This window comes from Triturus cristatus, chromosome 9 (assembly GCF_964204655.1).
Source record: "Triturus cristatus chromosome 9, aTriCri1.1, whole genome shotgun sequence".
NCBI lineage: Eukaryota > Metazoa > Chordata > Amphibia > Caudata > Salamandridae > Triturus > Triturus cristatus.
The window spans coordinates 168,258,781-168,284,817 of NC_140592.1; the positions used below are offsets into that span (position 1 = coordinate 168,258,781).

General features: G+C 47.8%; 1 protein-coding gene across 1 annotated transcript in view; it reads right to left on the minus strand.

The window, feature by feature from the left end:
- Positions 1–26,037, minus strand: part of DNAH12 (dynein axonemal heavy chain 12) — a 1,449,067-nt gene that overhangs the window by 502,609 nt on the left and 920,421 nt on the right. The window contains exon 50 of the mRNA XM_085624669.1: positions 10,592–10,723. Within this exon, the coding sequence (XP_085480795.1) occupies positions 10,592–10,723 (132 nt within the window). The remainder of the gene's footprint in view (positions 1–10,591; positions 10,724–26,037) is intronic.

The following is a 26,037-nucleotide window of genomic DNA, read 5'->3' on the forward strand; positions in this document are numbered from 1 at the left end:
GGCATTGGGACTTGGGACTAAGGTGCGCCCTGCTAATAAAAAACTTATATCCATCGCCTTGCTCATGGCTAAGCGACAAATTTCTCTATGTTGGGAGAGCCGATTAGCTCCTACAGCAAGCATGTGGCTGCATGACTTAACATATTGTCGAGATCAGCTTACCTGCTATGCGGAGGAGCTGCCTGCAGCCTCAAGGCCAAGAGACATCTGGGGGCCGCTTACATCGTATCTGCTGTCGCTTAAGAATGATTGATGTATGGATTGGGGCTGACACGCTGCTCTGTTCTTTTTTTTGTTTTTCTGCCCTTATGGGTTGCTGCCTGGCTTTCTGGCCTTGTCATTCCGGGACTGCTTGTGACTCTGTTATTGCAGCTATGTCAATTCACTGTACCACTGCTACTTGTGTCATTCTTTGTACTAATGCCTTGAATCTCCCAACTTGTGTTAATTTGTGTTATGCATGGAAAAACTTTAATATATAAACAAAAAAATATATATATATATTCCATATGTTTGAATTCGTCTTTTTCTTGTCTTAGGAGGTGATGAGTGTGCCCTCCTGGCAAGTGATATACAAAGTATATCTCGCTCTAGAGAAGTGTTGTGTGTGTTACCTTGGTCTAGAGGAGACTCATGTGATATTGTTTTCTTGCCTTCCCTTTGGAGGAGTGTTGAAAGTTTATCCACCTTAGGAAGAGCTGTGTATATGTTATATTCCATAAGTTTGGAACTTATATTCTCGCCCTGGGAAAGTGACGGTACATACCTTGGTCCAGGGGAGATCTGAGACCTTTCATTACATCATCCTAGTTATTTTTTTATGATGTACAGCCATTTCTGAGGTACAGCCAAAACGTGTTTCGCCCCCTACTGGTGCACAATCTTTAAACATTATGTGAAATCACTTGGGAGCATTGAGAACTCACTGAAATGAACAAGTTACTTACCTTCGGTAACGCTTTTTCTGGTGGATACAGTATCTGCCTGTGGATTCCTCACCTTGTGAATATCCCCTGCGCCAGCATTCCACGGAACTTTTCTTCCCCAGCATTCCACGTCGACGTGGGCGACGTCATAATACATCGGCTCCGCTCGCAACTCCGATCGACGTCACCGGAGCCATAAGAAGCCCACGTCGGCGTGATGACGTCAGTTCCACCCATTTTTTCCCCGTGCCTTCGAGGCGAACAGGTGGACTAAAAACAGACTCAAAGTATACACAGTATACAACACACCAACACATATGCATAGCATACAAAGGAAAAGAATGCTAAATAAACAAGCATTTCCCACAATTGCACAACAAAGCATAAAAACATTACCACAAGACCTATTTCATGGTATACAAAGGTGGACAACGGGGAGGCGGGTGGGTCAGTGAGGAATCCACAGGCAGATACTGTATCCACCAGAAAAAGCGTTACCGAAGGTAAGTAACTTGTTCTTCTGATGGATACATCTGCCAGTGGATTCCTCACCTTGTGAATAGATTCCCACAGCAGTCCCCACTCCCGGAGGAGGGTGTCCACCTTCCTATACCAGAAAATCTTGCAATACAGAGCGCGCGAAGTGGCCCTCCCTCCTCATCTCAGAGTCCAAGCAATAATGCTTTGCGAAAGTATGGAGGGAGGCCCAAGTCGCGGCCTTACAAATATCTGCCACAGGAACACCCCGGGCCAGAGCAGATGTTGAAGACTTAGCTCTAGTAGAGTGAGCACGAATACCCTCAGGAGGAGTCTTACCAGCCAGGGCGTAGCAGATCTTGATGGTCAGTATTATCCATCTTGACAGCGTGCGCTTGTGCACCGCTTTACCTTTAGAACGACCAACGTAGCCAATAAAAAGCTGGTCATCAATACGAAAGTCCTTGGTCCTGTCCAGATAAAAACTCATAGCCCTCTTCGGGTCAAGGCGATGGAGTCTTTCCTCTTCTTTGGAAGGATGAGGGGGTGGATAGAAAACAGGGAGGGTAATAGACTGCCCCAAATGGAAAGGAGTAACAACTTTTGGCAGGAAAGCAGCCCTGGTCCTGAGAACCATCCTTTCAGCATGTAAGGTAAGAAAAGGAGGTTTGGAACTAAGAGCTTGAAGCTCACTCACCCTCCTTGCCGAGGTTATGGCTACAAGAAAAACCACCTTAAAAGATAACAGCCTCAAAGGACACGTATGAAGAGGCTCAAAAGGGGACCCCATTAAAAAGGTTAAAACAAGATTAAGGTCCCACTGAGGCATTACAAATGGAGTAGGAGGAAACATGTTTGTAAGGCCCTTGATGAACCTCAGAACAACCGGAGATTTAAATAGTGAAGGTTGATCTGGGAGGCACAGAAATGCCGATAAGGCCGAAAGGTAGCCCTTGACCGTGGCCACAGCAAAACCCTGCTGAGCCAAGGAAAGAGCAAACTGGAGCACATTGGACAGACGGGCCTTTAAAGGATCAATGGATCTCTCTCCACACCACTTTACAAATTTAGACCACCTGTAGGAGTAAATGGACTTGGTGGAGTGTCGCCTGGCCGATAAAATAACGTCCACCACATCAGGCGGGAGAGAGAATGAACTCAGGTTGCCCCGTTCAATCTCCAGGCATGAAGGTGTAAGCTCTGGAGGTGGGGGTGTAGAACCTGCCCCTCCGACTGCGAGAGGAGGTCTGCCCTCAGAGGGAGACGGAGCGGAGGGCACGAGGAGAGGTGGAGAAGATCTGTGTACCACACCCTTCTTGGCCAATCCGGGGCGACCAATATGACTTGGGCCCGGTCTTGGCGAATCTTCCTCAGAACCCGAAGAATCAAGGGTATAGGAGGAAACGCGTAAAGGAGTCGCAAGCTCCAACTCAACTGAAACGCGTCCCCCAACGCCCCCTGCATCGGATACTGGAGACTGCAGAATGACGGGCAGTGCGCATTCTCGAAAGTGGCAAACAGATCCACCCGAGGTGTCCCCCACGTCCGAAAGACGTGACGAACCACCTCTGGATGGAGCCTCCACTCGTGGTCGGCGGAGAACTGCCGACTGAGACTGTCCGCACGCACGTTCAGAACCCCGGCCAGATGATTTGCCATCAGACAAATCTGATGGTCCTGAGCCCAGGACCACAGACGCAGGGCCTCTCTGCAGAGACAAAGAGACCCTACTCCTCCCTGTTTGTTTATATACCACATCGCGGTCGTGTTGTCCGTCAGGACTTGAACAGACTGACCGCGAAGGGAAGGGAGGAAGGCCTTGAGCGCCAAACGAATCGCCCGCAATTCCAGAAGGTTGATGTGAAGCAACCTTTCCTCCGGAGACCAAAGTCCTTTGATCTCCAGATCCCCCAGATGCGCACCCCACCCTAAAGTGGATGCATCCGTTATCACTGTGGCCACCGATGGAGGTAGATGGAAGGGCTTTCCTTGAGACAGATTGCCCTCCACGCTCCACCAAGACGGATCCGCCGCAGCTTCTCCGGAGATCTTGATCGACTCCCCGAGATCCCCGTTGTGCTGATACCACTGCCTGCGGAGACACCACTGGAGCGCCCTCATGTGCCAGCGTGCATGGTTGACCAACAGAATGCAGGAAGCGAACAGACCGAGCAGGCGAAGGACCTTCAGAACTGGAACAACCGCTCCACTGTGGAATAAAGGGACCATCTCCTGAATGTCGAGAATCCTTTGAGGAGGAGGGAATGCCCGACACACAGTAGTGTCCAGTACTGCCCCTATAAACAGGTTACGTTGAGAGGGCACCAGGTGAGATTTGGGCACATTGATCGAAAAACCCAAGTCGAACAACAGCTGAGTTGTCACCTGCAGATGGCGCTGCACCATCTCTGGGGACTCTGCCTTCAGAAGCCAGTCGTCCAGGTAAGGAAAAACCGGGACACCTGACCTCCTGAGATGAGCAGCCACCACCGCCATCACCTTGGTGAAGACTCGAGGTGCGGTAGTAAGACCAAACGGGAGGACCACAAATTGGTAGTGCTGCGACCCAACCGTAAACCGGAGATACTTCCTGTGCGACTTCAGGATTGGAACATGGAAGTACGCGTCCTGCAAGTCGAGCGACACCATCCAGTCTCCTTTCTGCAACGCTTGAAGAACCTGCGCAAGGGTCAGCATCTTGAACTTCTCCTGTTTCAGGTAAAAGTTCAAGATTCTGAGGTCCAGAATCGGACGCAATCTGCCGTCCTTTTTGGGAATCAGAAAATACCGGGAGTAGCATCCCTGACCCCTTTCCTGCTCCGGAACCACCTCTATTGCACCCTTCTGAAACAAGGCTAGAACTTCTTTCTGCAGGAGAAGCAGGTGGTCCTCCGAGCAATAACCTTGGCAAGGAGGGTAAGGGGGAGGAAACTCCCGAAAGGGAAGGGCGTACCCAGTCTCTACGAGGTTCAAAACCCAAAGGTCGGTTGTAACAGATTTCCAACCCCGTAGAAAGTAGGACACCCGACCCCCCCACAGGTCTTACATGATCCGGGATGGGGGATCTAGGGCTGCTTCCCTGAGGCCTCATTGGGAGCAGAGGAGGAGGAGGAAGAAGAGGGGTTGCGTCCAGAACCTCTCCGACCCCTTTGTCTCCCTCTATAGGACTTATAGAGGGGATTCTGCTGCTGCTGCTGCTGCTGCTGCTGAGGCTGTCGGTAAGAGCGAAAAGACGATCGCCCAAAGCCCCTAAATTTCCGAAAGGACGAACCCTTTGGTGTCACTTGCAGACCCAAAGATTTTGCAGTCAATCGGCTGTCCTTAAAACGCTGAAGGGCAGAGTCCGCCTTCTCCCCAAACAGCTTCTGACCATCAAATGGAAGATCGACCAGAGTAGCCTGAACATCCGCCGAGAAACCAGAGTTACGGAGCCAAGCCTGCCTTCTTACAGCAACAGACGACCCCATGATCCTTGCCACGGAGTCTGCAGTATCCAACCCTGACTGGATAACTTGCCTGGCAGCCGCCTGAGTGTCAGCTACAACCTCCATGAAGGATGACTTATCCCCTTCAGGCAACTTAGGGGCCAAGGACTTAATGGAATCCATAAGAGCGTGCACGTAACGCCCCAGCAGGCATGTAGCATTAGTGGACTTCAACGCCATGCTTCCTGTTGAAAAGGTCTTTTTGGCCGCCTGATCAGCTTTTTTGGATTCCCTGTCAGCAGGATACTGAGGGAAGGCACCGGAAGCATGCTTGGAGCAAGAAGCCTGCACAACCAAACTGTCCGGGGACGGATGAGAAGATAAAAAGTCAGGGTCCCCTGGAGCAACCTTGTACCTCCTTGCCACCTGCCTACACACTGCAGGAGAAGAAAGGGGCTTCTTCCATACCTCTAAAACCGGCTCCAATATGGCCTCATTGAAAGGTAGCAAAGGCTCCGATGTCGCAGTTGGAGAATGTAACACTTCTGTGAGTAGGTTGGACTTATACTCCACAGAAGGCAGCTGCAAATCCAGAAGCTCTGCTGCTTTCTTTATCACCACGTGATAGGGAGCCAACTCATGTGGAGGAGAAGACCTGGCAGATGCGTGTTCCCACTCTGGGGTCGTATCCAGCCCACTGGCATCCTCAATGCCCTCGAATTCGTCCGAAGAAGAATCAACCTCGCCTTCTTCCACCTCACGAAACCTTCTTTCCTCCAACACCCTCTGGGCTTCCCTCCTCGACCGGATTCGGGGAACCGACGTCGGCGACGTCGTACGCGGCGTCGGAGGAACCAGAGGAACCGGCGTCGACGGCGCCAGACACGGCGCAGATGGAGCCAGCCTCGACGTCGATGGAGTCTGCTTCGGCGTCGATGGAGTCGGCTTCGGCGTCGATGGAACCAGTCTCGGCGTCGAAGGAGGCTCCGAAGCCTGCCGAACCTTCCGAGGTCGACTCGAATCCACAGGCGGCGCCGGAAACTGCCAAGAAGGCGCCATTGGCATAAAGGGCATAAAGGGGGCCTGAGCATACTGCTGTGGCACCCCCATTGTAAAGGCCATCGGACCCACGGGACCAGCTGGTGCTCCAGATGGGTAGGCCGCCCTACTAAAAATGCCATACATTGCATTCAAGAAATTAGCCGAATCCGTACCTGGGGCCGGGAATTGAGGCAAAGGAACCTCTTGTGGGGCCTCCGGCACCGGCTCCGCAATATCCTCCACTGGAGCCTCCGAACCTTCAGGTACTGGAACCGACTCTTCCTGCTCCTCCTGCATAGAAGCATCCGACTCCACACGAACCGGAGTCGACGTCTTAGACGGAGCCGAAGACCTCGTAGGAGACTGAATCGGAGTCTGCTTTCCCGAAGGAGAACCTTCCGGCGACTTCGAAGGAGAAGGAGAAGGAGACAAACCTCTGCCCCGACGTCGATGAGACGACGCCGACCTCGACCTCGACTTCGATTTCTTGGACTTCGAGGATCGACGTCGAGAGTGTTTACTCTTCTTATGGTGTTTCTTCGACCTCGACGACTTCGAAGTCGATGACTCCCTCTTCGATCTCTCCTTCTTCCTCCCTCTTTTGTCTTCACCAACCTTCTTCATAAAGAGTTTGGTCTTCCTTTCCTTGAGTGCCTTCGGGTTCATGCTCCTACAGCATCCGCACTCCTCCATATCATGCTCCGAGGAAAGGCACCATAAACAATTCTGGTGTGGATCCGTCATCGACATCAGGCCTCCACACTCCCTACAGGGCTTAAAGCCCGACTTCCTAGTCGAAGACATTGTCGAAGAAAAGAGAGATACACGACCAAACTACAAAGTAGCACTGGAGAAAAACCGTTGCGCGTCGAAGGCGCGGAAAAAAGGGAACTGACGTCATCACGCCGACGTGGGCTTCTTATGGCTCCGGTGACGTCGATCGGAGTCGCGAGCGGAGCCGATGTATTATGACGTCGCCCACGTCGACGTGGAATGCTGGGGAAGAAAAGTTCCGTGGAATGCTGGCGCAGGGGATATTCACAAGGTGAGGAATCCACTGGCAGATGTATCCATCAGAAACTTGTTTACGTAATGGGTGCATCATTCATATATAAATAACAGCCAAAAGAAAGGAACAAAGAAAATTTGCAACCAATTTGCATAAACCCTTATTACAACGAAATCTTAAAATCTGAATTTGTGAATATTGAACAATAAATGCAAGAATTGAAAGCATAATGAGCCGTGACTTATCTACGTCCCCTAGTTTGTAAAGAAACATTCAATTATACCTAACTGGGAACCTACTTAGGTGATACTTCTTGTTTAAAGTACTACATTTTTAATTTTCTGAGATATAGGAGGGTTGACTTTTCAGACACAAGGATAGAGTACCTTAGCAGTCACAATAAGCAACCTAGAGGCTGTGAAGGAACCTATCAATGTTTTCATTCTTCAGTCAAAACTTGAGGGAATAGGAAAACAGCCTTTACATTGCGGGGATTAGCATGCAGTGCCTTTACCACGCATATACCTTTACCATGGTAAACAGCAATAATAACGAAATTTTCACAACGAATACCATTACCCCGCATTATTTCCAACACAACGCATCTACCATTACTCCGCAATGCCATTACAACGCATGGCATTACAATGCATATACATTTACCATGCATGCCTTTTCAACAAATTTAGTTGTAAAGGCATTAATGGTAAAGGCATATGTATTTTACATGTACGTATAAGGTAAGTATAGGGTTTAGGGTGGGTTTGGGTTTTGGGGTGTAGAGGTATAGGTTTTAGAGGTATTTTTAGGGTTGAGGGTGGGTTTGGGTTATAGGGTGCCCAGGGTATTTTTAGGATTAAGGGTGGGTTTGTTTTTTGGGGTGCCCAGGATAATTTTAGGGTTCAGGGTGGGTTTGGGTTTTGGGGTGCAAGGCTATTTTTATGGTTGATGATAGGTTTGTGTTTCGGGTAGCCCAAGGTAATTTTAGGGTTCAGGGTGGGTTTGGGATTTGGGACGCCCAGGGTAATCTTAGGGTTCAGGTTTTGTTTGAGTTGTGGGGTGCCCAGGATAATTTTCGGGTTCAGGGTGAGTTTGGGTTTTGGGGTGCAGGGGTATTTTTAGGGTTAAGGGTGGGTTTATTTTTTGGGGTGCCCAGGATAATTTTAGGGTTCAGGTTTTGGGATGCCCACGGTAATTTTAGGGCTCAGGGTTTGTTTGGGTCTTGGGGTGCCTAGGATAATTTTAGGGTTCAGGGTGGGTTTGGGTTTTGGGGTGCAGGGGTATTTTTAGGGTTAAGGATGGGTTTGTTTTTTTGGGGTGCCCAGGGTAATTTTAGGGGTCAGGGTGGGTTTAGGTTTTGGGGTGTAGGGGTATTTTTAGGGTTCAGGCTGGGTTTGGGTTTTGGGGTGCAGGGGTATTTTTAGGGTTCAGGGTTGGTTTAGGTTTTGGGGTGCCCAGGATAATTTTAGGGTTCAGGGTGGGTTTGGGTTTTGGGGCGCCCAGGGTAATTTTAGGGTTCAGGGTGGGTTTGGGTTTTGGGGTGCAGATGTATTTTTAGGGTTCAGGGTTTGTTTGGGTTTTGGGGTGCCCAGGGTAATTTTAGAGATCAGGGTAGGTTTGGGTTTTGGGATGCCCAGGGTAATTTTAGGGTTCAGGGTTGGTTTAGGTTTTGGGGTGACCAGGATAATTTTAGGGTTCAGGGTGAGTTTTGGGTTTTGGGGTGCAGGGGTATTTTTAGGGTTAAGGGTGGGTTTATTTTTTGGGGTGCCCATGATAATTTTAAGGTTCAGGGTGGGTTTTTCTTTTGGGGCGCCCAGGGTAATTTTAGGGTTCAGGTTTTGGGATGCCCACGGTAATTTTGGGGTTCAGGGTGGGTTTGGATTTTAGGGTGCAGGGGTATTTTTAGGGTTAAGGATGGGTTTGGTTTTTGGGGTGCCCAGGGTAATTTTAAGGTTCAGGGTAGGTTTGGGTGTTGGGGTGTAGGGGCATTTTTAGGGTTCAGGCTGGGTTTGGGTTTTGGGGTGCAGGGGTATTTTTAGGGTTCAGGGTTGGTTTAGGTTTTGGGGTGCCCAGGATAATTTTAGGGTTCAGGGTGGGTTTGGGTTTTGGGGTGCATGTGTATTTTTAGGGTTCAGGGTAGGTTTGGGTTTTGGAGTGCACAAGGTAATTTTAGGTTTCAGGGTTTGTTTGGGTTGTAGGGGTATTTTTAGGGTTTGGGGGTATGGGCATTGGGGTGGTAAGGGTAATTTTAGAATTTTTGGGGTGAATAGTTATTGGGGTATAAAGGGTAGTTTGAGAGTTTAAGTGTATTTAAAATATATATATATATATTTACAAAATATATGCCTTTACCACGCATGCCTTTGCGTTGTAATGGTATGCGTGGTAAAGGCATATGAGATGTATGTGTTGTGATGGTAACGCATTGTAACAGCACTTGCGTTGTTACAAATGCGTTTTGATGGAATGGGTGGTGTTGGAATGCGAGGTAACAACATATATTCCTTTACCATGCATGGTAAGTCTATTTAAGGTAAGTATAGCATAAATGTTTGTGTGTGTATATGTGTGTGTATGTATGTGTGTATATATATATATATATATATATATACACACATATATATATATATATATATATATATATATAAAGAGAGAGAGAGAGAGAGAGGAGAGAGAGAGACACACACATACATTTAAGGGTTTAGGTTTAAGGTTGGGTGGTTAGAGGTAGTGCTGGTTTCTAATGGTTTAGGGATTGGAAGTGGTAATGGGTGGTAAAGGTGTTTTTAGGGTTTAGTGGTGGGTAAGAATATTGGGTGGTAGGGGTGTTTTTAGGGTTTATGGGTGAGAAGGGTTATTGGGAGGTAATAGTGATTTTAGGCTTTAGGAGTGGGTAAGGGAATTGGGTGGTAAGGGTGATTTTAGGGTTTTGGGGTGGGTAGGGGCACCAGGTGGCAAACGTATTGTAGGGTTTTGGGGTGGGTAGGGATAAAGAGTGGTAAGGGTATTTTAGGGGTTTGTGTTGGGTAGGGACATAGGGTGGCAAGGGTAAAAAGTGGGGTTTATAAATATAAATAGATATATATCACTTACCTTATAATAAGATAAAAGTGTATGTTTGTGTGTGTGTGTATAGAGAGAGAGATATGTATGTATAAATATTACATAAGTATACATAATATAAATATAAATAACATAAGCATAAATAAGGTAAGAGTTTTATATATACATATTATATATATATATATATATATATATATATATATATATATATATATATATATATATATATATATATATATATATATATATATACACACACACACACACACACATATAAAACACTTGCCTCATTTATACTTACCAGTGTGGTAAAGGCACATGCATGGTAAAAGGAATTTTTGTGGTAAAAGCATGTGTTATAAAAAATTATTGGTAAACACATGCAAGGTAATTGCAAGTGTTGAAATGTCATACAACCATCGAAATGTAACTGAACGTTGTATTTAATTTCTATAGTGTAAAATGTTGAGAATTCATCAATTAGCTGTGCGAGAAGGCAACAACTGGGAGCACACTAGAAACAGATACATAATATTTTGGCATAATCTCTCACGGAGACAATCAAAGAAAATCTTTTGATGACGGAGTGCAGCAGAAAATAACATAAATTACCAAATACAAATTGAACTTTTAGCACAGAAATACATTACCTTTTCTCCTGTCCCTGCAGGATCCATAATCTTTTCAGGTTTTATGTCTTTCATGACACAGACAGCTGACATAACTAGTTTGACGCCATGCGGAGGGTTCTTCATTGACTTTACAATTGCAATGTCAGAAGGCTGGGAAAAAAGGACACATGAAGTGGGTATGGTAAATGTTAATGAGAAAAAAATATTTTTAGGGTCATGTTGAATTATATCCATAATCTGGTTTAGTGAATTAAACTGCAAATATTGTAATAATTACTTTAATGCTGGTAATGTCAATAACTCCAAATTCAACTGCTCAACTGTTTTTTGTATGGTGGCAGGCATCTTAAAAGATCATCCTTCTGGCCTACGTCACCGTCAGGAGTTTCTAAATTAGCATGCCTTTTGAAGCACAATACTCTCATATCTTATGGGTATACACTAAGAGGCAGACCTAGTATCCATGTTCACTCCAATAACCCTAAAATGTACGACGCGTGTATGATGCAGAGCCAGGTCTACACTCACCCCGTAACACCAATTTTGGAACCAGCTATGATGAAGGAATGACAAGGTGACATTCACATAGATGTAATGTTCAAAAACAGGTACCGCAGAGTGAGATCATAGTGCCATCAACTAATTCTTGGCATTTTGGCTCTATGGTCAGTGATGGACCGGGCACATTCCAACTGGCACCAGTATCTGACCAGCTCCTTCACTGACCTAGAAGCACAGGACAAATGGTCGACCAACTGCCCAACAAAACAGATATCGAAGCTACTTTTAAAGCAAGCAAAATTAATATCCATGGATTGAGGCATAAAGTCTCTGAAGGAGACAATCCATGGCAGCTGGACAACCAACCTCTTTGACCAAGGCGCACTCCCAATTTACCTCTCCCAACTATTGGCTAAGGGAATGAAAATCCAGCCGATGAAATTAAGATTTGGTCTGGTTTCACTAAAGGTCTGCTGGTGTGGCAGAAGGGGGCATGATGAGGATACGCAGCGCAGGCTGTGTTCCCACAGGAGTTGAATCCCTAGTCCACATAGTCTGCATCTGTCAAAATCTATTGCCCTATGGAACATACTGGCTACAACCCATGCTAAGATCCCTAAATATCCAGACATGCAATGAAGCCCTGCATTGCTGTTGAAAAGGGGAATCCACCCAGCTATCAGCTAGCATTTTCAAAATTGCTACTTTAACCCTACATGCAGTGGGGAAGCTCAACCCATGGTTAACAGATTCTGCTGAAAGCTGACAAAGGGAACACAGCATGGGTGGCTCCCATAGAGCCACATGTAGTCGCTAGGGACACCTCAAGCCACACACAAAGGAGCACCGTAAAATTATGCATTTCATATTGGGCCATCAAAGAAGGTTGACAGTTTCAGAAGAATAGCATTCCAAGAAGGTTTAGAAGTGAATAAAGTAGCTCAACCCTGAAGACAATTTATCAATCTGTGCAAGTAGGCGGAATACGTCACAAAGTTAATTGGTCTCAGCCAGGCAGCAATAGTTCCCTATCATGTCTCATGGAAATTCCAAGGCTGGACTTAGAGGAGCATCCTAAGAGCCACTACCGGCCTCTTCCCCAAAAAGCCTAGAAAGCATCATTGGGAAAACTTTGCACCTTATATAGCTGTATGAAGAACCCTAATGTTATACCATGATGGAGCTCTTAAAACGTAGTGACACTATTTAGGCTGGGGCATCCAGCATTCCAGAAGTGGATTTAGCACTTCGGATCTGCTGCACAAGACACCTTTAAGTCATACTATGATGGAGCTTTTAAAACGCGGTGACATTGCTCAGGAAGGGGCATCCAGCAATTCAGAAGTGGGTTTAGCACCTTAGATTGGCTGCACACAGTACTTTAAAATCATTTTATGATGTAGGTTTTTAAACGCAGTGACATTGTTTAGGCTGATGACAAAAGATTGTCATTTTATGGTGAGAGGTTTTATATTTTTATCTCATGTGCACTAATGTCCGCATTATTGTAATGATTTTAATTAATTGTACAATAAATCTTGTTCTGATTCTGATTCTGATAACCCTCCTCCAACGTGAGCAGCGGTTTGAGCCTTCAAAACGGTCTGTGGAGATCCAGATCGCTCTCTCCCAAACAGCAACAGGTTATAGGTGGTGCCATAAACAGGTATCAAGACAAAGCTTTGAAATCTCCCAGTAACACCCTTGTTGAAGGATGTCTGACGTTACAACGCATACATTTACATCGCGGTACACTACATCGCGGTTTTTACAACGCAAGTCGTTACAACGACTTTCGCTAGATGGCGCTCTAGGACAAGGAATAGGACTTAGGAGTAGTATAATTTACTATTCCAACTCCAGTCTACGTACAGTAGGGAAGGTGTTGGATAGTAAATTATACTATTCCTTGTCCTAGAGCGCCATCTAGCGCAAGTCGTTGTAACGACTTGCGTTGTAAAAACCGCGATGTAATGGCATCGCGATGTAATCCCCGCGTTGTAAACGATGTTCCCCTTGTTGAACAGTGGTGAGAAGAGAACAAGATATAGAGTGATTTAAGGGACACATCCTTTTGGACAAAGTTTGGAGAAAGACATACAATAAACCCCTAGATACTCCTTACAGGAAAGCATTGATAAGGAGGGAGACCCCACCCACACTTCTCCTTGGTGAATAGATGCGGGTCAACAACTGCACAATTTGGTCTCACAGACAGAAAAAGAAAGGAACATGAAATTAAATATATTAAGATTATATCCCTATCATACCAACACATTCTTCTAGTAAAAGATCACTCTTCCGCCCAACAACCTAACTTCATCAGGTTGCAGTTGAGGGAGGGACAATACAGCCACCAAATATATGCACTTTTTTTAAGGAACTACACACGACATTACTTTTTAACTTTTGTCAGAAAACTTAAAAGGTTTTCTAAGCTGCCAATGCATTGATATATCTCGGTAATAGCTTTATTCGATCATTTAAAAACAACCATAAAAGCAAAAGAGGCATACAAACTTGAATTAAAAAAATGACTCAATAAATAAAACAGTAATTAAATTTAAAATTCATTTGAAACAAGTCGCTTACCTTCGGTAACGTCTTATCTGGTAGAGACAGGATATAGCAGCAGATTCCTTACTTTAGAATCCTCTCCAGGCTTGAGACTGTATCCATAAATCTTTTCATATCAGGTCAGTGCGCCGGCAGAGGTTGTCACGCAACTCCGTATTGACGTCGTCGACCGAATGTGACGTCAACGGAGCCCATATAAACACCTCGCCGACGTCAGTTTCTTCTGTGACTATTTTACGTACTTGAAACGGGGAGCCACAAAATGAAACTGCATATTGTACAGTGTGCTTAAACAAAAAACACTCATGTGTCAAATAAATAATGAATTCCTAACTAGAAATTCTGTAAATTAATATCTCAATAAAAAATCCTGAGATGACAGAGAATTCCTATGTCCAATATCACTGGAAACTTCTTATCGTCTTCTCTCTTTTTTCTTTCTTCAAAAGAAGAAGACAAAACAATTGAGACCAAACAGGACCCAGTTCGCAGACCTGGGGAGATGGGAGGGTCGTTAAAGAATCTGCGGCTGGAACCTGTCTCTAGCAGATAAGGCATTACTGAAGGTAAGTAAGTTGTTCATCTCATATAGACATCTAGCCGAAGATTTCTTACTTTAGAATCAAATCCCAAAGCCCTACCATCCCCGGAGGAGGGTCTGCGAACAGTAACCATAAAAGGTCTCTTACTAAGACTAACCAGTCCAGGAAAAGAGAATAGACCAAAAATTCATGAAAATGAAGGTGAGCAGAAACATACTGTAGGAAAGTAAAATCTGCTTTCATTGACACCCCCACATTAAGGCTGGTGTCATTATGTTTTACTGACTAGTCTGACTGCGATTGTGCTAATCAGGACCCCTGTCTCTGTGCGTCTTCCCTAAATTAGACATGGTAAGTACTTAGGTACACTCCAGATTGGGTACTGGTGCACCCTTGTAAGGCCCTAATATATGATACTAAGGTACACAGGGCATAGGTACACCAGGGGTCTCCCATGGGCTGAAGCATGTATTATGCCATCCATGAGAAACCAGTCAAAGTGTGACTACAGTCCTGCCATTGCAGCCTGTGTAAGCTGGTGCTAGCACCACCTATGACAGATATACGTTTCCTTATATCTGAGGTCACTGCACTTAAAACCTATAAGTCACCCCTAAGGCAGGCCTTTCCATCCTGAAGGCAGGGTGCTCGATTATAAATGGGAGGGTGCCCCTGCATGAGCAGGACACCCCTACAACATTCGGAATCCATTCTCCCGGGTTGTAAGTGCATCGGCCATTACAATACATAGAGTGGCCTTGCGTCATTAGGCAATGCCTATCTCTAAACTGGCTGTAACGAATCCTGTCGTGTTTGGTATCAAACACGTTTTCATGCACTGTAAAGCTACTCTGGGAGGCCCCCAGTGCTCTCGGTACCAGTCTTCTAGACCCAGACAGCAAACTATGGCTGCTGCCGACCAGAGACCAGAGACACGATTCTGCCCTCCTGCTGCTGAGCCAAGCTCGAGCAGGGGAAGGCAGGAAATTGGTTTCCTATCACAGGGAGGTGTGATCACCTCCCAGACAGGACTTAGTGTATTGGGACGGGGCATGGGTGCTTGCCAGCACCACCAGACTGCTTTGAAGGGCACATTTGGTGCCTTTCTTGCATTCTCCAGTTGAAACCAGTTCAGGGAGCGGTTAGCTCCTGCTCTGGTGTGAAACTGGACAAAGGACATGGAAGTAGCCAGGGGAGGGGCTAGGCCGTGCCCGGCCCCTCCTCTGGGAACTTTGGACTTCGATGGACTTTGCTTTGGAAACCATGACTGCAACTGGGAAGACTCCTGCTGCTCCTGGGCTCATCACCCTGCCAGTCTTCTGCAACATCTGTGTCTGTGCTCCATACAGGTTCTTCACAGGCGTGTGGACATCCAAGACACCTGAAGGAATCCCCTTTGGAGTGAAGGAGTCTGCTGTTCCTGAGCTCCTACGGACTCCAAAAGGTTCAGCAACACAGGTGGGGGTTGTGCAACTCCCTCGAGGAGTGCACTGTCTTCACAGAAAGTTTGAAGCCAGTATCCCTCGTCGGAACTGCTGGAGCCGTATCCTTGTGCACAGCGTTGACTTTCTGTTGCCAAGCTTGTTGACTCTCTCCTCCAGAGATCTTCAGGTTCCAAGAAGCTCCAGCCTCAAGCATCTCCTGCAGGCAAGATATTTGCCTGCACCTCATCCTTTGCACCATGGGTCTTCTTTCTTTGGTGAGTTGCTTGAGGTCCTCTTGCGACTCCTGTGCCTTTGGCCCGTCGGTCCTCTTGAGGGTCTTCTTTGGCTCCTGCTTGCTTGGGGCCTGCTCTGACTTACCTGCTCTTGGTGAGTCACTTTGACCTTGCTGGTCCCGACACTGCACCTTTTCTACAACTACATTGGTTGCTATTGCCAAGGCTTGTCGGTGCCCCTGTCAGAAACTGACCCCTTGGCTCTTGACATCCATCATGGGACAGCTTGTGAACAGGTACTGGTCTTCCACAGCATCACGTGGTCTGCACAGCTGCAACTTCAATGGCATCGTCAACTCTCCTGCATCTCCGACACTGGTAGGCATTCATCTTCCGTGCCTCCTAGTCACACCTGAGTGGTTTAGACTCTGTCCCCTCTGTTTGCAGGTATCTCTCATCTTAAATACACCTTTGGGTTCCACCGGACTCTTTCACTCTCTTCGCCAGCGGCATCTTCACTGAAGTCCTCCATTGTGGCCTATGGCGGTTTCCGACGTCACTTCGCACCTATGCTCCTACCTGGAGTAGGTATCCTGGTTTCTGGGGTACCCACGGTGGGGTGACTTTCCAACCTTCCATCTTTCACAGAGTATCTTCAGGGTCCGCTGGGAAGGGTCCTTTTTCTTTAAAACTACAACCGCGACTTACCCATTGACTTGCATTGAGCACGCAGTCGTGTTCCCACTCTGCACACGACCTCCATGGGGTTCCCACATCTTCTGGGTCCATTCTTGACTTAGGTCGTGGTTCGCATTCCACTATTTTAGTATATGGTTTGGTCTCCCCCTGGAGACCACTGTGTATTTTTGCTACTTACGTGTTCTATTTTCAAAGTATTGTGTGTATTGTGGTTATATCTCCGGGTAGGAGATATTGCAATGTGTTAGTGAGCGTTTATAATAAATACATATTTTTATAACTACACTGTTTGGTTCTTTTTCACTTAACCCATATCATAAAATTAAGTACTGGTAAAACAAGCTGCTTTACACTCCTTCTGGACTAAACCTGAAAGCTGCTCTCCAAAGCTACCACTTTGAGAGCTTTCTAAATTTGACTAAGACCATTAAAATCACCATAAGGGTTGTCTGGATTAGTGCAGGGTGCTACACTTACATAAGCGAGCACCATATACTAAGCCAGACTCCTACATTGGTGTGCAGGGGTTGGGATTCAAGCCTGCATTGTTCTACCAGCTAAACTAGGTGTGGATTAATTGAAAAACCATCACTAGCATTAGGCACATCTAATTAGACTAAGTAAGTTCTACTGAACTTTTAGATTGGTTGTTAAAGGTCCAGCACAACCGTTTCTCCAATCTTAGGAAGTTTAGTTTACACTAGGGTAGGTAGGTGCAACACCTCACTACACTTAGTGACCATGTGTTTAGTTGGGGATACCAGTGTACCCTAGTCTTCTAAGTACAGTGGTCTGAAGTTCCAGGAACTAAGGACCCTGTGCAGCCTTAGAAGGATAAAGGCAGGTAACAACCCCACTACTAAGCTGCTCTTAGAGCTACTTAATCAGGTTGACAAGAATCCTGGAGGGGCAGACGAACAGGACAATGTGGGTGGGGGTGCTCAATTCAGAGTATGGCCAAGAGGAGTCTGGTGACTCCACACTGGCAAATCCTGATCCCCCAGGGAATAGTGTAGATGGCACAGAGGGTGTCTCCTTTATTCCTCCTGGGAGGGTTCAGAGTAGGCAGAGGAGGTCTAGGCCCCCCTCTGTTGAATCCAATGCTTCAGCTAATTCCATAAGGACCTCCATATCTAGCAAGAGGGAAGACTCCTGGGTGAGGGAATACCACCTGATCAAACTTGAGAGAGTAAGACTTAGGCTCAGGCAAGATCAGTTGGCCCTTGACAAAGAGACCCGGAAGTACAGAAAGCTAGGAAGAAACTGGGACTAGAGTACCATGGTGGCAGCAATAGTGTCCCTTGGATTAGGGAAACATCCTTTGACACTAGGAACCTGAGCAGGATAGTCCCTCCTTACCAGGAGGGCAGTGACATCCATAAATGGATTACTGCTTTGGAGAGGGCCTGTAAAGTTCAAAGGGTCCCCCAAGGGCAGTAGGCAGCTATCCTGTTGCTCTCCTTTGGTAACAAAGGTAGAGATAAGCTCTTCACTGTTAGAGAAGAGGATGCTAATAATTATTCCGTCCTGAAGAGTGCACTCATAGAAGGGTTTGGCTTACCCACTGAGCAATACAGGAATATGTTCAGAGACACACAGAATGCACACACCCAGGACTGGGTTGATTTCTTTGACAGTGCTATTAAGGCTCAGGAAGGCTGGCTTCATGGGAGCAAGGTGCAGGACTATGAAGGATTGTACAATTTGATAATGAGGGAGCACACCCTTAATAACTGACAGAACCAACTTTTAAACCAGTACCTGGTGGACTCTGATCTGACCTCTCCCCAAGAATTGGGAAAGAAGGGAGACAAATGGGTCCATGCCAGGGTTAAGCAGAAAAACCATGGTGGTGGAGGTGATCAGAAGAAACAAGATTCTTCTAAACCACAGGAGAAGGGCATAGACAAAAAGGAGTCTACTCAAGGTCCACCAAAAACCTGCATCTGGGGGTGAGTCCCAAAACTCCATGAAGGGTAAATAGAAACATTGGTGTTATTTGTGTAAAGTAAAGATCCATTGGACAAGAGATGCTGATTGTCCAAAGGCCAAGGAACCTACTACCACTGCCCCTAAGGCAACTGCTCCCCCTAGCACCAGTACAAGTGGTAGTACAGCAACCAATGGATTAGTAGGGTCAACCTTGGGTACTGAGGTGGTTTCTGGCCTGGTCAGAACTCCAACTCAGGCTGTTCTAGTCTATGATGATGGCATAGATCTTGCCACCTGTCACGAGTTTCCTGTTCCCCCGATCCATGAGCAATCCGAAGAGTGGGAAATGCCCGGAGACTGGTGGTCCTGTCCCACTGAGAATCAATCTCACCTTACCTTTCATCCCGGAAACTGGAATGCAGAAGATTACACCACCTGGCATGAGAGCCCTCCCGAGGTGCAGCAATACACCTTTAAGCAGCCCGGGGATAGAGAACGCCCCGCCCGGATGAGTGACGTCATCCTGTCTGAGCAAGTCAAGTCGCATCCCTGGAGTGAGGCAGCTCTGCGCGGACCCCGAAGACGCGAAGCCGAGCCGGACGAGAAAGACAAAGAAGAAGCAAAGAGGATTCCCGGAGAAGACCCGAGGACGGAGAGACAATGGATTCCCGGTCCAACGTCGGAACAGGAGCCAGGATGCCAACGTCCCCATGGACCGCCCAGCCACGTTCCCGGAGGAGCGTGACTCCTTCAGGTATGGGATCGCGTCGCAGGGTGGGTTGGAAAGAGAGAGAGAGAGCACGAGTAGCTGTTTCGCATGCGTGTTCCTCTGGGCTGCCTACCCTCCGTTTCTCACGAGCACTGCACCTCCAAGAGCGACTCTCCTTCACCGGTGTCCCTACACTTTCCCTCCCCTTACTTGTAGGACAGAGAATAGCAAAACCTGTCGGAAGGCTTTTTCTTGTTTTTTTTGTTTCCCCTCTTTTCGGCCTGGACCCCTGTTGGAATACCTGGAGTACAAGAGGCTCTGACCTGAGTCGAAGACCGGCCTAGGACGAAGAGACACCCATATAATCCAGTAGACAGGCCTGGATAAGGCGAATTATCCGCGTGTGCGCAAGACTTTGAGACTGGCCTCACCTAAACCCCGTGTATACCTTACAATAAAGCCACATTTATCCAGACGTGGAGTGGACCTGTTTTCTGACACCGATCCCGTAGTTCCCCCCCCGTCACAACTGGTGGAGAATGCAGGCATAACTGCCATTAGTACGGACATAATGGACGCGTTGATCCAGCACATAGTAAAGGCCCAGGACAAATTAGGATGGGCGGTGGAACGGCAGATGACGTCCGCCCAAGCGACAGAGACGCATTCAAAGACACGATGGCCGCACAGATGGAGGGCCTACAGAGGATAGTCACAGTACAAGTGGCGAGTCCCCTACCAAGCACACGAAGCCCTGTCCAAGGACCTACAGGTGTAGCATTACAGAAGTACATGGCGGGCAAGGATCAGGATGCATACCTCCTTAATTTCAAGAGGGCAAGCAGAGCCTGCAACTGGCCCGTGGAGAAGTGGCCCTTTTTCTTGGCACCACTCCTGACCGGCGAGGCACAGGTCACCTACCAGGTGGCCAACCCCCTGGGGAACACCCCATATGGTGTGGTTAAACGCATCATACTGGATCATCTAGGGATGGATGATGAGGCTTATCGAGTCCGCTTTCGGAAGGAAAGAGGACACCCTGGAGAGAATCCCCAAACCCTCTTTTATCGTCTTAAGTTCGCGGCAGACAAGTGGCTGAAGCCCCAGGACTGTTCCAAAGAAGAGATAATGGACAAAATCTACCTCGAGCAGTTCTTAGAAGCTCTCCCTTACAACACCCAGCGCTGGCTTCGTCAACACGCAAACCTCACCACCATGGAAGCTATGGAAATGGCCGCTACCTTTTCCCGGGCCCAACCCCGAGTCTGTGGAGATGAAGTGGCCCGCTCATACTGACCCTTACCCGGGAAGTTCATTAGACCAACGGCAAAAAAGCCCAACACCAATGAAGGTACAAGACCCCGACATCCGGAGGCCACTCCTCTGAAGGGCCCCAAGTGTTTCGAATGCGGCGACTGGGGTATCATCGCACGAGACTGCCCCAGAAGGAGAACAAGTGACGAGCCAATGGACATTGGATACGTACCCAGGGCCATCATGTATACCGCCGAACAGGGACACGCCTTCTATGTGAGTGTAAGGGTAAATGAACGCATAGTCAGGGCCTTGCTAGACTCCGCATTTAAACAGTCCGTCATTCAGGGGGATCTAATCAGGACACACCAGGTGGATCGGGGGAACCTCGTACACATCAGGTGCGTATATGGGGACGTGAAACCCTATCCCATGGCCACAATAGACCTCACCCACATGAACGGGACCCCTTGTACCGTGAAAGTCAGGGTGATGCCTAATTTGCCAGAAGAACTTATCATAGGGACAGACAATCCCCATTTCCTAGACTATTTTAGGTCCCTGTTGCAGGAAGGTAGGGCAAAAGAAGGATGCGAACCGCCCCCCACGAGTCCCCTCCCGGCACTGATCACACCCGAACCCTGGCTCATGGACAAAAGCTTTCATTTCACCCAGACAAACGACCCAGCCCTTCGAAATACATGGCAAAGTGCTACTACACCAGGTACCCGGGGAAGGACCAGTACACAGGTTTCCCCATTTCCAGAGGAAAGACGGTTTATTATATCGAATCAGTCATAAAGACGTCCTTCCCCAGCTTCTGGTCCCTTCCTCCTTCAGGGAACAGATTTTGTTTTTTTCCCATTCGAACCTCACCGCTGGTCATCTAGGTAGCGAAAAGACCACCCAAAATGTCTTACGGCACTTCTACTGGCCGGGTATATACAATGACATAAAAAGACACTGCCAGGAATGTGAGACCTGTCAAAAAACAAGCTCCTACAGGCCACCCCCGGTGACTCTACAGCCTCTCCCAGTGTTAGGAACTCCCTTTTCACGGATAGGGATGGATCTTATCGGCTCACTTCCTAAAACACGACTGGGACACCAGTATGCTTTGGTGGTTGTCGACTGCGCCACTAAAGCCATAGCGGACCGACTGATAGAGCTATTTTCTCGTGTCGGATTCCCCAAAGAGATCCTAACCGATCAAAAGACACCGTTTGTTTCCCGATTGATGACAGAAGTGTGTAAAATCCTGAACCTCCAGTACATCAAAACCTCAGTGTATCATCCCCAGACCGATGGTCTGGTGGAAAGATACAACGGTACAATCAAAATATATTAAATAAAATGCTCAAAGTAGAGGGAAGGGAGTGGGACCAACTTCTTCCTCTGGCTCTGTACGTGGTCCAGAGTCAGGTCCAGAGTAGTCTAGGCTGTTCCTCCTTTGAGATGTTATAATGGGAGACAGCCTAGGTCCCTCCTGGACATGACCAAGGAAGCATGTGAAAAGGAGGAGGAAGAGGACACCCGCCACTTCCTAGAGTACACTCAAAATCTCAAATCCAAAACAGGGAAGCTTGGAGATCTTGCCTATTCCCATTTCGAAAGGAAACAAGAGAGGCAGAAGCATTTCTATGACCGAGGAAAGAAATGGCGGAGACTATACGTAAACGATTGGGTCCTAATCCTGATGCCTTCTTCTTTCAGCAAGATGAGATCGGAATGGCTTGGCCCCTATAAAGTAGTAGGCACTATCAGAAGAACCAGTTACAAAATACAGGTGAAACCTAACCGAACACAGACTTACCACATCAATCTCCTAAAGAAGTGGTTAGGACCATTGCCTACCCCTGCCATGTTAACAATACCCAGCCATGTGGCGGACTGCACCATTGACCAACTGGTGGTGAACGAGGCCCTTGAGGGCCCCGAAAAACAGTCTCTAGATGCCATACTGAAATCTTTCAGTCATCTATTCTCAGACCAACCAGGGAAGACATCCCTGATTGAACACACCATTGAAACAACACCAAGCCGCGTGGTAAAACAACGACCCTACCGTGTCCCGGCAGCACGGAGACAAGACATACAAAACGAGGTCCAGAGCATGCTCAAGATGGGGTTTATCCGCCTTTCCCGGAGTGAGTGGTCCTCCCCCATCGTGATGGTACCGAAACCAGATGGGTCCACCCGTTTTTGTATGGACTTTAGAGCCCTGAACGCTATATCCAAGTTCGACTCATATCCTATCCCTAGGGTAGATGAACTAATTGAGAAGCTGGGAGAAGAACGTTACATAACTACCCTCGACCTCACAAAGGGTTACTGGCAGGTCCCACTCTGTGAAACAGACAGAGAGAAAATGGCGTTTATCGCCTCTGACGGATTGTATGAGTTCACGGTATTACCGTTTGGTCTTCATGGGGCACCCGCTACCTTCCAACGTCTAATGAATACGGTGCTACGTGACCACCAAACGTTTTCATCGGCCTATCTGGACGATATCGTGGTATACAGTCCCTCATGGGACGATCACCTGAAAGACCTCCAGAGTGTCCTGAATGCCCTGTCTGCCGCCGGCCTCCACATTAATTCCAAGAAATCAAGGGTGGGCTTCCAAAAGGTTTGATACCTAGGGTATGTGTTGGGCCACGGTGTAATATAACCCCAAGAAGAGAAGATCAGGGCTATCAAGGAAACCCCTTTTCCCTCCACCAAACGAGAAGTAAGGGTCTTTCTGGGGCTTCTGGGGTACTACCGGCGGTTTATACCACAATACTCAGAAATCGCGAACCCCCTGACAGAACTTCTGAGAAAGGGTAGTCACCCCACGACCCTTCGGAACCCCTCAGAGGCCGTAAAAGACGCATTCCGGCGTTTGAAAGACTCGATCACTACAGCCCCGGTCCTTTCCTCTCCCTACTTTTCAAGACCTTTCATTCTTCACACGGACGCTTCAGAGCATGGTTTGGGTGCGGTTCTATCACAAACCTCCACTGACGGGGTGGAACATCCCATCCTGTTTATCAGCCGGAAACTGTTCCCCAGGGATAGGAAGTACCCAACCATTGAAAAGGAATGTCTTGCCATAAAGTGGGCGATCGACTAATTGAGGTATTACTTGGAGGGGGCTCATTTCACCTTGTATACCAACCACGCCCCTCTACAGTGGATGAGCCGCAACATGGGTCAAAACCCGTGGGTCCTGCGGTGGTTCCTGTCCCTACAACCCTTTTCCTTTGAAGTTAAGCATCGTCGGGGGTCCGAAAACGGGAACGCCGACTTCCTGTCTAGGGTGCTTCCTCTCCCCGATCGGGAGATTCCCAGGGGAGGGGCGTGTCACGAGTTTCCTGTTCCCCCGATCCATGAGCAATCCGAAGAGTGGGAAATGCCCGGAGACTGGTGGTCCTGTCCCACTGAGAATCAATCTCGCCATACATTTCAGCCTGGAGACTGGAATGCGGAAGTTGACACCACCTGGCATGAGAGCCCTCCCGAGGTGCAGCAATACACCTTTAAGCAGCCCGGGGATGGAGAACGCCCCGCCCGGATGAGTGACGTCATCCTGTCTGAGCCCGTCAAGTCGCGTCCCTGAAGTGAGGCAGCTCTGCGCGGACCCGGAAGACGCAAAGCCGAGCCGGACGAGAAAGACGAAGAAGGAGCAAAGAGGATTCCCGGAGAAGACCCGAGGGCGGAGAGACGGGGGATTCCCGGTCCGACGTCGGAACAGGAGCCAGGAGGCCAACGTCCCCACGGACTGCCCAGCCACGTTCCTGGAGGAGCGTGGCTCCTTCAGGTACGGACCGCGTCGCAGGGGGGGTTGGAAAGAGAGAGAGAGAGCACGAGTAGCTGTTTCGGATGCGTGTTCCTCTGGGCTGCCTACCTTCCGTTTCTCACGAGCACTACACCTCCAAAAGCGACTCTCCTTCAGCGGTGTCCCTGCACTTTCCCTCCCCTTACTTGTAGGACAGAGAATAGCAAAACCTGGCGGAAGGTTTTTTCTTGTTATCTTTGTTTCCCCTCTTTTCTTCCTGGACCCCTGTTGGAATACCTGGAGTACAAGAGGCTCTGACCTGAGTCGAAGACTGTCCTAGGATGAAGAGACCCCCATATAATCCAGTAGACAGGCCCGGATAAAGTGAATTATCTGCGTGTGCGCAAGACTTTGAGGCTGGCCTCACCTAAACCTTGTGAATACCTTACAATAAAGCCACATTTATCCAGACATGGAGTGGACCTGTTTTCTGACACCGATCCCGTAGTTACCTCCCCGTCACACCACCTTACTAGTAAGTCCCACTAACTTAGGCAAGTACAGGCAACTGCCTTTAATCAATTTAAAGGAAGCAATAGCTTCCAGGGACACAGGGGCCAGTGTCACAATGCTGACAGAGAAACGTGTGTCCCCTGAACAAATCGTAATTGGACAGAGGTACCAAGTAGCCAACACTAGCAATGCCAGGACTGATCATTCCTTGGTAGCTGTGAACCTCAGCTGGGGAGGGGTAACTGGCTCTAAAAGAGTTGAGGGATCTCCAGATCTACCTGTAGATTGTCTGTTGGGCAATGATTTAGAAATTTCAGCCTGGTCTGAAGTAGAGTTAAGGACTCATGCAGAGATAATGGGCATCTCTGCTAGGGTCTTTGGTGTCAACAGGGTTCAGGCCAAATAGCTCAGCACTGAGGGAGAACTGGATCCTGTAAAAATGGACCAGATAGCACCTAAGAGAAGGAACAAGAAGGTAAGGAATTATCCTCCTCCCAAACTCCCAGTGACGACCAGTCTCCTGAGGGAGATGATGTAAGTCCCTGTGAAGGAACTGTCGCAAAGGAACTTGGGCCTGACCAGGCAGAGTTCTTGGGGGCAGAGGGTCATTCAAGGGCAGACTTGAGTTTGGAGCAGCAATCCTGCCCCTCTCTTGAACAGCTCAGACAGCAAGCTGCTACTGAGGAATTGGGTCCTATAGGATCTATTGGGAATATGGGCTTCTGTATTCTGAAGGTAGAGAACCCAAGCCTGGTGCTACCAGGAGGTTGGTAATACCCCAGACGTTCAGAGGGTTTCTCCTCTCCCTGGCACATGACATTGCCCTTGCAGGACACCTTGGGCAAAGTAAGACTTGGGGGAGGAATGTCCCTCATTTTCACTGGCCCCATGTGACAGAAGACACCAAGGAGTTTTGTCGCTCCTGTGTTACTTGCCAAGCCAGTGGCAAGTCAGGTGGCACTACAAGGGCCCCCTAATTCCACTCCCAGAGGATGGGTTTCCCTTTGAGAGGGTAGGGATTTCAGTTCAGTTCAGTTATTCTTAATTTCGATGGTTAAAAATCATCATAAAAATCCATATTATAAAAAGCAAAACACACATGATTTTACAATAAATTAACATAAAAACAACCATCAACCAAACTGGTACAATTCATGTAAGGTGCAATGTTACATACATCATTGCTTAATCTCTTGTGTTCCTTAATCTTACTGCTATTTTTAAAAAACTTATTACTGAGCATAAAGTACGCATGTCACTTGCTCTTTGAAGGAACAACAGAGCTGATTTAGCATGGCGGAATTTTCCATCTTTTAAGAT